The sequence below is a fragment of the Telmatherina bonti genome (assembly GCF_933228915.1).
Source record: "Telmatherina bonti genome assembly, chromosome: 3".
Taxonomy (NCBI): Eukaryota; Metazoa; Chordata; class Actinopteri; order Atheriniformes; family Telmatherinidae; genus Telmatherina; species Telmatherina bonti.
The window spans coordinates 14,522,905-14,538,609 of record NC_136621.1 but is presented as its reverse complement, the minus strand read 5'-3'; the positions used below and the strand labels follow the sequence as shown (position 1 = coordinate 14,538,609).

The 15,705-nt window shown below is 35.2% G+C and overlaps 1 protein-coding gene across 1 annotated transcript; it reads left to right on the top strand.

The window, feature by feature from the left end:
- Positions 1-10,670: 10,670 nt before the first annotated feature.
- LOC306774407 (small integral membrane protein 26-like) lies at positions 10,671-14,123 on the top strand. Its single transcript, XM_079264432.1, has 2 exons — positions 10,671-10,893; positions 12,749-14,123. The coding sequence occupies exons 1-2, from the start codon at positions 10,770-10,772 to the stop codon at positions 12,919-12,921; spliced, it is 297 nt and encodes a 98-aa protein (XP_079120558.1). The 5' UTR covers positions 10,671-10,769; the 3' UTR covers positions 12,922-14,123.
- Positions 14,124-15,705: the final 1,582 nt, after the last annotated feature.

Sequence of the window (15,705 nt, the reverse complement as noted above, 5' to 3'; positions counted from 1 at the left end):
GACAGCTGATGTCTAATGTCAAGTTCAGAATGAATGTTTATTTCATTCTGTTTCACCTGGTTTTATCTTATTTCATTTAGATTTATTTATTCTTTTATTATTTTGTTATCATGTTTACTATATTGTAGATTTTTCTATTCCTCTACGGTCAATGATGAAAAACTAAATTGCTTTTTATTATCTATGTAAATGCACAATGAAGAAGGTAATAATGAATCCTTCAATTTGTTATTTTTAAAATGAGATAAATTAAGTGTGATTGCCAGACTCTCTGAGCTTTTCTGCAGCAGCCTTTGAAAGACTGAAAGATTGAGATTTTTCATGACGCTCCTTTCCCAAATGTTCACGAGTCACAAAAGTTTAAATTATATTTTTCACTATTCACATGTGACTGGTTCACTATGACAATTAAGCAACACAGAAACATTTTAGAAAAAACATTTCCAATCACTGGATGTTCAGCAGAAAGAGAAAAACTTTACAGGATTACCTGACCAAATATTTCAGGGGGGAAAATTCACTGTTAGTTAGTTCAATATGAGCCAAAATGTTAAATGCAAATGTTTAAATATGAATATATTTAACTGTATGAGACTTTTCTTTTTTTTATTTTTTTTTTTAGCTAATTATGGACATAAATCATTGCATTTAACCTGTAGAATTAAGCAAATAAACATTGTAAGTATTGAAACAAAGGAATGTACAAAACAAGTAAAGAAAAATAGAATAGTATAGCTTTTCTTCAACATCATCAGGGGAATAAACATCACTTTCTCAGTTGCTGAAATATGACCCAAATTATTTAGCAACATTTGTTAGTGTTGAGCTAAACTCATAGTGCTAATAGCTTGTCAGAAATTCTTGTAAATCAACATTTAAGGAAAGAAAATTTAATCTAAAACTGTGTAAAATCATCTATGAGAGATTCAGTAAAAGCAGACACTTAACTCATGAACTTGTTTGAGTTTTGGGGTTTAACTATTAGTACATCAGATGTTAAAACTTGTGTTTTGCTGTAATATTTTTGTGCTACTTTGTCCATTAAGAGTTAAATTCTGCAGCAACAAAAGTTTTCAGGAAAGTTTGTTCAGAAATTTAAAGGTGGTTTCAAAAGTTTGAGCAGGAGGTGAAGGTTTGTCTCCAGAGTCTCTGTGTTTGGTTGTTGATTCCTTCAGAGTTTGTTCACATTTTGGGTTTTGTCATCTACCATCATGTTTGCGGTCTCCTTTTGCATAGATTAAAATGGATTTTCTGATCAGATTAAGGTGAATTAATAAGTAAAGCATCAGTTTTATTAAGCAGATTATTCATAAATCCATTTGCTAATGATGCTGTGTTATTAGAAATCAAGAAGTAAAATGAATAAAATAAATTAGCTTCATGTCACATTTGCACATTAATCATGTAATAATTAGAATTTGTTGTAATTTTAAGTGTATTTTGATTACAATAATTTTCTTGTTTTACTTGAGTAAAAAATTGAATATTCTGTCATCCAAGATTTATATTTCTTACATAAAGTATCTGGTTAATTTTGTCATAATTAAACCATATGGGTTTAAATATACTGCAGTTTATGACCTGATTTGAAAGTCCAGATTTTCACATGTTAAAATGCTCAAAAATGATCTTCATTAAATCATTTAAAACATAACAAAAATCAGACTGTTTTGGTTAAAAGAAAGTGTTGCTCTCAGTGTCACCAGCACACTGTCCAACGTAACCTGCAGTAACAGATGTAGACGTGTCAAATATCCACAAAGCAAATAATACTCTGTATTTAATTTGTTGTACTTGTTTACATCTGAATTATGGTTTATTTATTTTGTTTTGCTCTCTACTTTTTTTTAAATTATCTGCATCCCACATTGGTTTTGTTTTCTTTGTGTGTGTGTGTGTGTGTGTGTACAGTTAAAATTGTACAGCGTAATTGTACTTTTCTTTAATTTATTCATTTATATCTTGATCAAACTGACTGCTTTTAATAAACTTACTGAAAATTCAGGTTGGGCAATTTGGGATAAACGATGATCATCACATTTCTGGGATAAATTTCAATGAAAGCTTCTAGATGATCAGATCATCAGAACTTCTGTTTATTACAGTATAAACAGCTAAATCTGCAGCCTGTGGTTGACAGTTTAACTCTTTGTTCCTGAAACACTGCAGAAAATGAAGAGATGTACCTGCAGGAATCTTGAACCAATCATGTCATTGACAAAAATGTATTAAAGAAATCTTCAATACAGTGTAAAGAACAAAACTAATGTTAACTTGGATCCCTTTGGTGAAAGAAGTTTTTAATCTCAATGAAGTTTCATCTGGTAAAATAAAAGAGAAATTAATTACCGTTTAGATGATATGTGTGAAAATCACCCCCCTAATTCTCATCTCTCGGCAGCTGGGTGAAGAAGTGAAGTCCAGGTGGAAAACACGGTGCAGTGCCTGGGACATGCATGTGCCCGGAGAGTTTATGTATTATCTTTGTCTGACTCATAGCTTCAGTCGACAAGTTCCAACAAAGCGGTGCAGGGGGGGGCAATGACTGCAGCCCGTCACAAGCACACGTACAGACAGCACAGGAAATATATCCCCAGGCTCAGTGAATAAAGGTGTATGCAGACAAATAGAAGCTGTTGGACAATGTTTTGCACTTCTGTCTGACAAATTACTTCTGTTTGTTTCTGCATTTAAAAACTTGTTTGGCTTGAAAAAAAAAATATGGAACTGATTGGTTGCATGAGTCATACTTTATCATAAATCTGAAGAGCTGAGACAAGTAGGTGGAGAGTGTGTAGAGCAAATTCTGGAGACAAACAAAACACACACATAGTTGCAGGGAGGCGTGACTCGCACGCCAAGTTTGGCACCACATGCTCACCTTCATCAGGCTTGGTTTCATTCGTGAAGCTGAGAAATACAGTCTTTAGGCACTCCTCTGACTGAATTATAATGTTTATTTTATTTTATTTTATTTATTTATTTATGTAATAATTTATTCATTTTATTAATTAAATTAGAAGAACCCTGGTTAATGAACCTCAGTAAAAAACAGCATGTTGTAAACACGCTGTTTTACATCCATATTCCCAAAGCATCTTAGAAGATAGAATAAAATAGAATAAAAACTCTGTACAAGACATATAAGTTGTGTAAATTTGTATTGTTAGATGCCTGTATGAAGATACATATGGTGGTATGAAAATGTTTGTATGTCTAAATATATATAGTATATGATATACAGTATGTGTGCATATTTATATGTAAGTATTTATATATATATATATATATATATATATATACATATATATATATATATATACACACACACATATATATATATGTGTGTGTGTTTGTGTATATAATGAATGTGCGGGTATTTAAATACATTTTGGTATGTTTTATGCAAGATTTTGATCTGTCTGAAAGGAATCAATGAAAAAAGAAAAGAAAAGAAGAAATAAAACAATAAAATACAAATAAACACACAACAGATACATATAGATACGGCAGGTGGTTTGAATGGGAGTATATCTGTGTGGGTTTGCATGTTCTCCCCATGTATACATGGGCTCTCTTCAGGTAGTCTGGCTTCCTCTCACCTTCCGAAGTCATATATGTGATGTTTTCAGGCCACAAAGTTCTCCTGAGGAGTGAGCTCTTGCTTGTCTCTTGTAATAGACTGGTGGCTTGTCCAAAGTGTTGCACCAAATTGGAATTGGAATTAGAGATATAGAAATTGCATGGATGGAGGAATAAGCCTCTCAGGCTCTATAACACCACAATGTTTCCATGTAGAACCCCAAACTTTTCCCTACGCGCATTGTACAAAAACGTTTGATTTACACAAAGGCAGAATGAAAATGATCTAGACTGTAAAACACACCTCAAACAGAAAAAACGCCTTTAACATTTAGTATTCATAGAAAGAATTTGGGATGATAATTAGAACGTTTAACATAGCATCTTAATGCAAAGAGATTTAAACATTTTAAAAGTTCAAATTTGAGCACTTTGAAACCTGCTGTACATGAAATATGCAACACAAATACACTTGCCTTGGCCGTAAGAGACCAAAATAACGTCATAAGATTCAGCAGCACAAACAGAACCCAGAGATCCATCATTATGTGTGCAACATGACATGACTGTCATCATCATTGCCAAAAGATTCCAGTTCATGTTCACATGCAAAAGATTCATCCTGTTTAAAATTTCACTTAAGAGCTTGTTTGTTCTCAAACCTTCATCTGGCTAAAACTCTGTTACTGTGGAAACGAAAAGCCAAAACCTAACAACATGTTTGCATTTTGCTGATGTAAATTTCATATGGATGCTGCCATAATGTTCCAGCAACATCATGAAACCAGATTCTTACTGGACTGAGTGGTTGTGATTTGGTGGTGAAGTCTGGGAATGTATGCATGAGGGGGGCAGAAATGTGAAGGGGGCATCATGCGTACACATAATGCTTCTGCCCTTTGTTGTTGTTGTTGTTAAGCGTTTTCTTAACCCTTTGTCAGGCAGGTGACTATTTTTTATCACTTTGTTTTCTTTCATTTTCAGCACAAAACAACAACAAAAAAAATGTAACAACAGAATGGAGGGTTTGATACATGCCAGAAGGACAATTTTAGGTTAAAATTCCTAATTTCAAGGCTTTTTATTGAGTGCTCTGTAAATGGTTAATGGGACTGGACTGTTTGTGGAGTCCACCTCCCAAAAAAATGGATTGTACTTTGTCTAGCTCTCTAGTTTGGTTATCCCACCTGAAACCAAAGCTCCTACTGGTACAGCTTTCAGACCAGGGGATGGAAACTGGATTTGGCCTGGCTAAACTTTTTCTAACCAACTGAACTGAACTAAAAATGTTCTCTTCACAGTTAAAACCAGTTTCTTCCTAATAAAGTCTATTTCATTATATCATTCATTCATTCATTATCCTAACCGCTTAGTCCGATTAAGGGTCGCGTGGAAGCTGGAGCCTATCCCAGCAGTCTCAGGGCGAAAGGCAGGGTTATTTAATTATATCTATACATTTATTTATCCATTATTATATATCATTGTAAAATATTTTAATGGAAACAGTAAAACCTGTTATCTGTGTACTGTGTGTGTTGTTACAGTTTTAACATTGTGTCTTTTATCGTTCAGCAGCAGAGGAGAAAGGAAGAAGCAGCTGATAAACTTACCGCCTCCATACCGAGCTCAGGAGGCTGAGAGGAGGAGAAGCTGCAGCTAGCTTCGGGGTAAACTCCCTTCACTTCACCCAGCATCCAGTGAAGCAGACACAGCACTCTGCTGGAACTAGAAGAGCTGTGTGCTGTTCAATGCAAAAACAACACAGCTAACTTCCCTCCTCTCCCGACCTGACCTGCTGTGCGTCTCTCTCTCTCAAGCTCAGTGTTTCTCAGTCCAAGTCCTCAGGACTCACTGATCCTCATGGGTTAGACATGTTCCTCCTCCAAAATAGCTGAGTCAGATTACTGAACTTCCTCATCAACTTCCCTTTATTCAGTTTAGGTGTGTTAAGGTGGGTTATACCTATAAAACGTGTGGACCAGGAGGTCTGAGGACCTGGACTGAGAAACACTGCTCTAGCTCCATCACTCCTAAAGAAACCACACTGTTCCTTTAACACAGCACTGTAAACTCCATGTCTGCAAATTGACAACTAACTCTTGCGATTAGTTTTTATCAATATAATCTGACAGGACAGATGTTTTTGTTGGCGTGCCGCCTTTACCGACCACTGCAGTCGATCCTATACAGCCAGTACACAGCTGGGTGTGGAGGGGAGAGAGAGTTTAGCAACCTTGTGCCTTTTTCTGCAACTTGATTTGAGGAGGCTCGGTGTTTGTTTAGCAGGGCCTTGTCTCCTCTTCCCCCTGTACAAAGCCAACTTCAGTTGAAGTTCTACTTTCTTGTTTATATGCATAAAATTTCTTCAGTCGGGTTACAATGACAGAGCCTGACTGGTGCATCGATGGAAAGAGATTACCACAGGACTATTAACGTTAGAAGACCAAGAAAATAAACTTGTGTCCATACTACCAAAGCACATATTTCTGGGCAGTGAGCAGAAACTTAAGTTCTATTTTAGGACAGAGATGAATGTTATAATTGCAGCTTAGCTTGATGGGTTTGTAGGGCTGAACTGGAAAACTGAGATGGGACACAAGGTCCATTCGATACAGTGATACTACTCCGCAAAAACTGCAAATTCCCATAATTCCACCTACTCTATGGTAACCTTTAGAGAGTTTGCATACTCAAAACCCTAAAACATCATATGCAGTATAGTGAGAAGTTAAATATTTCACCTTGATACGTAGTTAAAATTTGTTAAGATGGTGAAAGGAAAACTTAAGCACAGTATCTTAAAATGTTACTTTTTGATAGTTTGAGTTATTGTAGCTCTGAGGTAATCATATACTGCTGAAAATATTAAAACAGTCCAAGAAACAAGATGAAACATGAAGTTAAATCCAGGGCACATGACAAAGATGGGTTTTTTTCCCACCTGCACCTGTGTTTGTTGCTGGAACACGTTTGAAACAATCTTGAACTGAACTTGAACAAATTCTTCTGTGACGGTAAAGTCCTGATTAAAAAAAAAAAAAAAAAAAAAAAAGGGGTTATTTTGATTGAAGACCAGTCACATAAAAACATGTTTTTCTCTGCCTTCAGTCAACTTTTTCCTTCCGATCCCCTGAATAGTTAAAGTTTGACGAATCAGCAGGCTGGTTTGTGTCAGAGGCCGACCAAAACTTCTCATATTCTCTGTTTAAAAGGGTTTGTGTTTAGATTTCAACTATTAGTTTGCTTTAAATGTTTTTTTTTTATTATTATTATTTCAGCAAATGAAGAGTGAGATTCATTTTTAATGCCCTGAAGCAAAGTCGTGTTAGTTACTGCAGGCATGTAGAAAAGATTAAAATAACAATAACGCATAAAAAAAAAAGCTTCCAGTTTCTGACAAAGAGTGATGAACCATCAACCTCTCGTCCAATAGCTGGGATTGGCTCCAAGTCTCAAACAAAACCATTAAAAATGTGAACCTAAGATGTAAAACGTTTATATAAAAAACAGTTTTACGACTTCAGTATATACATATATACACACACACACACATATATATATCTATATCTATATATATATATATATATATATATATATATATATATATATATATATATATATATATATATATATATATATATATAGATATAGAGAGAGAGAGAGAGAGAGAGAGAGAGAGAGAGAGAGATAGATATAGATATATATGACTTTTATGACTTCAGTCATATATATGAATCATCCTACGGGTGCCCGGCAGCACCTGAAACATGTAAGATTCAGGAAAATATCTTGTGACTCATGAGCAGCGCTATAAATCCTCCCCCACGTGCTTCAGTGGTGCCTCATCATCCCCAGGTCATGAAGATGTCACTAAACCATTAAGAGCTGTAATTTAAGAATCTGTTCAGTTATAGTCTATATTTTATCAAAAAGAAACACATTAATGAGAAAAAGGTTTACGTTACACTGCAAATTTTCTGAATACTCACACAGTTGTGATAGGTTAACCACAGCCTTGTATAAGAAAAAGTAGGGATGATACAAAAAGAAAAAATCTATTCTTATAATTATATATGAACCCATTTCTTCTTCTTCTTTAAGTGTTAAAATTAATTTAATTTGTTATTATATATTAATTTGTTCAGTTTTTACACATGAAACTCAGAATAGGGAGATTTGCAAATCATTTTATTCCAAACAGCTGATGTCAGTAGGAAACTATGATGATATTCTGGTACAAACAGTCGTCGAGGATCAAAGATGGACAGAGGATCTCCAGTTTGTCCCCAGATATGTGAGAAAAGTCACTGAACAGTTTAAAAACAATGTTCCCCAAAGAGAGACTGCAGAATTTACATATATATCCCTCTACACTGCAGTCATTAAAATAACCTAATAATCAAGAGAATAAGATAAAATTTATTTTAATGAATTCCTCCTTTATTCAACCAGATAAATCATCTGAGATTAGAAACGTCTTGCATGAATGATCTGGCCAACAAGGTAGTACAACTACGAGTTTATGATTTACCATAAACATCAACAATCAAACACAACCAGAAAGATGAAGGTAGAAACCAGCACAGGGTACCTGAAATACATCACAGGATGGATTATACTGAGTAAACGGTCTCACTGGGACACTGAACTGTACCAAAGGGGATGCTAACCTGCTAACCAGACTTCCAGAGGTGGGTCACCTTCTCAGATCTCGACGGTATCTGGACCATCACACAGTGGAAACCTGGACTGCGGTCAGACTCCTCACTATTCCAGATCTTTGTTAGGAAGATGAAGCAATGAGCAAAATGAAGGTTGTTAGCAGCGAATCTAAAAGCCCGATTCTGTGAGGGCACGAGGTTGGATAAGAGTTCTGCAGCACTGATGCAGAAGTTCACTGAGATTTCCCACTGATATCTGCCGTCTTCATCTTCATCTTCATCCAGGAAGAACCACATTGTGCTTCATCACAGCAGCGTGACTGAGGAAGAGGAGGGTGCGGATGCTGGACTCACCTACCTGTTGTCCTGGCTGTCCTCAGTAGATAATGTTGGAGCATTCAGAGATACCTTGAGACATTTTTGGCTCTTCATCACTTCATTGATGCATTGAAGAGTTAGAAGAAGGAAGAAAAGCTTTACTTAATCATGATTATTATGATATAAATATCTAATACTGTACTATAAATATCACTTTTTGTCAATATTTAATTTGTAAAATGTTTTATAAAAGGTGCTTCAGGTCCGTTTGCAGTTTTATCAAGATTTAATAGTTTTCTCCTTTTTTTTAAAATGTACATTCTTCCATTTTGTCCCAACGTAGTCTGCCTGGTTTGTTCCTCTCAGTGAGGTTCAGTGTAAATTCATCTAACTTTGAATAAAAGTGGACCAAGTCAGATAGATCCGGAGGCAGAGTTTTGGTAATGTTGGAATAAAGAATCAAAACGTAGGTGGAGAGTTTTAAAGGTACCAGAGGGCATGCCAGGGGAAAGCTTTGGCCTTTAGCCCACGTATCATGAGCAGTGGGAGAGTAAATCAGGGAAATAGGTGCACTGACTCATCTGTAACACATGCAGCACAGAGGGACAGGCAGGTGCTTCAGTGTTACGTAAATATCTCCAACTTAAACTCCAAATTACATAAATGTTCTAAATCATTTACAGATATAGAAAATTTACCGATTCAGCCTTTTAAAAAAAGGGATAAACTGCAGATGAACTGCAAGAAAAAAGGAGAAATTACAGTGATTTCAAAGTCTATTCAGCTTTGGATGCAAATCAAGACCGAGCATGAGCATATTGTTAATGGCTAATTTCATCACAGATGCACATTCTTCCACCATCGCTCACCACTCAGGAAGCTGGAAGAAGCACAATATTAAAATGCACAAAGTGATGGAAACAACAATTAAAGTTCCAGATGTGCAGCTGTGTGGAACTGAGAGGAGTCACACAACACCAGCTTTAAATACTCTGATAAGAAGAAATTTAGAGCAGAAAATAAACAGCTCTGAACTTTTAACAATAAAATATGAACACATATGATAAAAACTGAATGTAAAAATGGCAAATGTACCTTCCCTCCATGACAAGCAATAAACATCCATTAAAAATGAAGAATTAGATAATGATGAAGATGTATACAGTTTTTTGACTGTGTGAGTCACTTTTAATATCTCACACATTTGTCCGTTCACACCTCATTGTTTTGATTTTTCTTTGTGTCCATTATGTTAGTTTTACTTGTTTGAACCAGTAAAAAGGGCCAATACAAAAAAACAGACTGTCTTAAAATTAAAGCCAAGAACCTGCATTTTATGTAAACTTCCCACATTTGAAAAACATTTCATGGTTTTAAAAAGTAATCTACTCCCCTCCGATGTATATTTTCTCATCTGCAGTCCAAAGAGCAGTGGTGAGATTCCCTCTGAAAACAAAAGTACTTTAGACCCCAATTTTCTTTATAATTACCAACCTCTATCTAATTTATTTATTATTTATTATAATATATATATATATATATATATATATATATATATATATATATATATATATATATATATATATATATATATACATTTTTTTCCTATTATATTTATGGCAGAGACCCTCTTACAGCTCAAACGAAAGTTTTATTATTGGGTTTGAAAATAACAGAACATAAGAGAAAAGAGTCTGAACGTATTTGCTGGGGCTGGATTTTAGACAACGTATCAGAACTATAAAGAAATATGTATCTTGTTTTTTGTCTGTTCGTTATTTTTTAAGTACAACGTTTTATTCAGATTTGTGTATTAACTTTGTGTAAGTTTCTCAAGATAAAAAAAAAATTGATTCAAAACAGAAAAAATTTGATTCTTCCAGATCATATTAAAAGAAGGATTTGGTTAAAGAAAACCAGTTATTCAGAGTAGAGTTTTTGCTTTGAAACTGTAAAGTATGTCCTCATTTTAAAAGACTGAATAAAGCGGTAAAGAGAAAACTTACATGTGGAAAGCTTGCGCTTTGCAGTAAACAGGGCCTCCACTAGATGGCAGCAAGGCAGCACCTGGGATTCACACTGCCGTAGAATAAAAGCAACGAAGAAGAAAACAACACACTCATGGGAGCGTTTTGAACCTTCCTCATGAGTAACATATATTTGTGATCTCTGATTTAATTTAAAACCTGCACATCCAAGAGAAACACCATGACATTAAAAGACATCGTGAAGTGGAACAAGAGGGTGTCTGCGATGTACGCTGCCGGTATCTGGACCATGATCTGCTCGTTCGTCTATTATAAATACACAGGTCGTTATGAGGACAAGCTGGGTGAGAGGGTCGTCTCTATGTACAGTCTATGTCTCTAATATCTCTGTCAAAAGTCAGATTAACTCTGTTTATTTCAGGAGAAGAGGGTCGTCTCTATATACAGTCTATGTCTCTAACATCTCTGGTAGAAGTTTGTTTATTTAAGAAGAGGTTTGTCTTAAATATCTCTGTCAGAAGTCAGATTTACTCTTTATTCACTGTCTGAAGTCAGATTTACTCTGTTTATTTAAGGAGAAGAGGTTAAAGACATAATCTGCATGGGATAAGTGTTGGTGTTGTTTAAACTTATTATTTCGATATGTTATTTAAAGGTGAATCATCTTCAGATTTAACAAGAAATATTAACTTAAATAAAACAATAGGTGTGATGGCAATATTTGGTTGTTTTTTTTAAAATAAAATTACGCCGAATTATCCATCTAGCTTTCGCAACTAGAAATATTAAAGCATTGTGTACGTTTCCCCCAAGAGTTTTGGTTGTGAGAAGATTTTCTCCAAACTATGCGATAACATGAAGTAGATAAATAAGTCAGGAATGGAAACAATTCAGAACCTGCTTGATAAATTGTCCAATTTGATCATTTATTTAGTGTCATAGTTATTCACAAACAGCACACACTGTGAAAGCAAACAGTTTTAGTAAATTTGGTTTACTTTTTCCAGAAAAATATCAAACGATTCTGAACAAAGTTTGGCTCTGTTTAATGGATCAGGAGCTCTGAGTTAGAGGGAGACTAAAGAATGATCCCTTATTAAGGTTTCCCTGTTTTACAGCATGTAATATTGGTTTTTCTGTTTAGTTATTGGTCTTCTAAAACAATCCAGCCATTCATTAACTAATAACACAATAGTGATAAAGATCATTTTAGGATTGGAATACTTAAAACATGATTGTTTATCAGCTTTATTCATGAAGAAAATGTCATGAAGATCAAGTTTAAGATTATCAGTGGTTTAAATCATCACTTCAAACCCAGTTTCATATTCTCTGAGACTTGAGGTCTCTCAAAGATAAAATACCTTTTTTTTTTTTTTTTTAAGCTTATGACTGTGGATAATGGTCTATAAAATTTTCTAAGTTATATGCACATCTATAACTTCATAGTTCTAACACCATGGCATGTGATTGCAGCTCTAGTTCTACTAAAGTTAAATTGTACTTGTTTAAGGCATATTGAACACCACACTGCTTATCTGTGGTCATCTTATTAAAAAAAAAAAAGACTACCATGTGGAAGTGTGAAGTTGCATACATTAATGCTATGAGAGCAGAGGTGTATGATCCAGGTGCCATAAGGTAAAAGTCCTGTTCGGCAGCTGTATCAACCAAACAAACAAACAAACTAAACCAGTTGAATTTAATTAGCTCAGCTCCACTGCAGGTAGATGAACCTGTCAGTGAAACACCTTTTCTAAATGCATGGGTGGATCTAAAATCATGACAGGACTTTTACTTTATGGCACCTGGATTATACACCTCTGTATGAGAATCATACTTTAGCTTCCAAGGGGGGGAAGGCCAGCACTTCCAAGAAACTTGATGTTATTGCGACATCTGGGGAAGTCTATAAATCGTTTGTAGCACTTCCAAACCCTACTGAGGTCTTTTTTTTTTCTTCTAGACTGAGGATGAAATGCCTGCATGTTAGATTATCTTGATCGTTTTTGTAATTTCTCCCTTATCTCTCTCTCTCTCTCTCTCTCTCTCTCTCTCTCTCTGTCTTATATGTGTATTTATGGACCTCAGTCTGTTTTTATAAAGTCAAGTGAAATAGTTTTAAAAAAAAACTTTCATCTAGATGCATTATTATGATTTTTATAATTATGGCTCTTTACTTTTCCTCTTTTTCCACAGTGAAAGAGGAGGTGGAAGAAGAGCCAGAAGATGTGAACAAGAATGTCTATCGCACTACTCACACCAAAACCGTCATCATTTACAAGAAAGACTTTGTCCCGTATACCACAAGGATTCTAAATCTCATTCAATCTTTTAGCGGTGACGCTGGACCTGAAGACGGCAGCAAGTAGCTGCCGAGCCGGCTGTGAATGTGTGAGGACATTAATGTTACTTGGACAGTCTCCTGATGGGATAATGTTTGTTTGTTAACAGTAAACAGGACTGTTGCTCTCATCCAAACGACGATTTAGTTGCTACAAACACTCATGATGTTTAAATAAAGTCCTTCATTTTCAGAACGTTTTCCAACCCAGTTGTCTCAACAGAGTCACTTTACACCAGACAGCTGGATCTGTACCTGGTGGAACATCGCAGGAGTTTCTCTGTTCACAGCTTCATGTTGGCGATCATTACTTACCTCCACCAAGGCGGAGGTCATGTCGTCGGCAGCGTCGCTTTGGCTGTCTGGCTGCCTGTTAGCAACATAGCTCAAAAAGTTATGAATGGATTTCAATAAAATGAGGAAAGTTTTTTTTAGGGGGGGAGCTGAGTCAGATCACTGGCTCTGGATCCAGGAAATTCTCTAATATAAGGGGAAAAATTTGTCTTTAGAGTTTCTGACTAAAAAATAATGGCCATAGTTGTTTGCCAAAAATAAAAAAAACAAGGCAAAACATTAAATGGCTTGATGGAGATCTGAACTAACTGAGTGCTTTTAGCTTGATCATTATATATTTATTTATCTGTTTGGTTAAACCAGCTGGTTAAAACTCCCTCAGTATAGATTGAGGGTGGAGAAAAACACCCTCCACAAACACCTTTAATACAGTAATCCAAAAAATGTACATGAGAATGACACAATGCCCATGAAAAACAAATGATGTCATGAAATTTTTATTTGTCATCCACTGTAAAAATTAAGTTTAAAAAAAAAAAAGAAGTATTTTTCATACAAGTTTCCCACGATATTTGGCCATAATTTCCTTTTCTTGGAATTAGTTTGTAAATTTTCATCAAGACCTCAGATGAAAGGTTCATAACTGAATCAATGACTAAAGTTAAACAACACCCAATCTGTAATATTCACCCCACAGTTGGTGGCAGATTTTTCTCTTTAGTCCGAGATTAACATTAACGCTTACAGATGTTCTGTACTTTTGCTAACATATTTTATGATCGAAACAGTTTTTTCTTGATAAAGTTTCCTTTTGATTTTAATGGCAGCAGTTGCCATTACTTTACCAGCATCGGTATCAGCTCAATACCATGTGTGTGTACTCGTACTTGGTATTAATAAAAGTGTACCGATACCTGATACAACGCTAGTTAAGCTAGCCCAGATGTGTTTGATGACATGCTTGGACATGTTTTAAAAGAAATAAATGCATTGAATGTTAAAATGTGACTTTTTTTGTTACACTAAAAGCTAGATCTTTGTTTCAAAACCACACATTTAAAGTTGTATTTAGGTAAAAGGTGGCAACAAAAAAAAAACTTGTTAAAATTGTTCAATCTGTAATGTCATTATATTTGTATTGGTGACGTAACTTCAGAAAGGATGAGTAATTTATTACAACTTAATTAAATCTTACACAGTTATAACAGCAATAATAACCATAGTCACAATAATGTTCACATCATCAGATTTTTTGTATTGACATATCGGATCGGAACTCCCAAAAAGTGGATCGGTGCATCCCTAGTTGTTGGAGATGTCAAACATCTCGTTCTTGTTCTCTGACTTGATCTCCTTGTGCACGGACAAGACGAGATACAAGCAGTACAGAAGATGTCTTAACATGTAGCGTAGCAGCATGACAGAGATACTCGGCTAAAAGACTCCACCAAAGCAAAAACAGTTCAAACATCAAGCAATTATATGAGAATGCAAGAAAAACACAAGAACAGCACAGTCCACTTTAGAGCTTCTGCTAATTTCTCCACTTTAAGCAAACCACACAAAGAAGGTGTCATATGAAAGGAGAGACTGCTGAATACAGAGATGTCTGTCTCATCACTGGGGGACAAAATTTCTTTGAGGTAGCAGCCAGAGTCATAAAGCATGTCTCGCTTCCCCTGTTTTCTGGTAAAGAGTTTTATCCCAGCACTAAAACACCGCTAATGTGTCTCCTCTGAGATTTATCATGAAGGTCGTATTAGTTTTCATGAAGACGAAGTTGGATTCATAGTGAAATATACACTTTTCATATGATAGACTGTCTTAGTATTCACTTCTTTCTGGATCCGGTGTTACAAAGGTAAATTTTGGGGGCTCAATCCTCTCGACTGATCATTGATAGAGGTGTCCATCATCAGCTGATGGTTTTCTGAGATATTTATCTGCATGATACTTCTAATAAAACATTTGTAAAACTGTTTAGTTTTGCTTGTTTACCTTCTATTTTTGCATAGTTCTCCATCAGACATTACTTTATTCCTAGGTAAACTGGGCTGCTTTTCTCCATTTTCACTATAAACTGAATATAAACATTTTTTTTTTTTTTTTTTTACTGGAATTGATGTGTCTTTCTATGTTCGATGATCGTTTTGATTTTCTGCTGTGTTCCAGCTGAATTTAGTCTGACAGAATAATACATATCTTGTTTCTGACACCTCTGTTATAATCTCACATGTCTCAACTTTCTTTTGCACAGAGCCAGAAAGCTAAAGCTTTTGTTCTGAAAAACTTTGTTTTCTCTGATGTGAGCACGACAAAAGCCCAACTCTTTACCGGCAGAAAAACAAAAAAAACAAAACAAAACAAAAAAAACCAGATCAACCATAATGAAGGTTTAATGATGTATTTTTAAAAGGAAACCTCAAAGGGAGGGCTTGGAGGAGGGACTGTGATTCAGCCTTTGACTTTTCCATGCAGGAAAACCACACATCAATTCATTGCTGATAGCAATAGTCCA

Coding starts and splice junctions, on each gene's coding strand:
- LOC306774407 (XM_079264432.1), top strand. CDS start 10,770: ATGACATTAAAAGACATCGTGAAGTGGAACAAGAGGGTGTCTGCGATG. Junction 10,894..12,748: donor TCGTTATGAGGACAAGCTGG/GTGAGAGGGTCG, acceptor CTTTTTCCACAG/TGAAAGAGGAGGTGGAAGAA.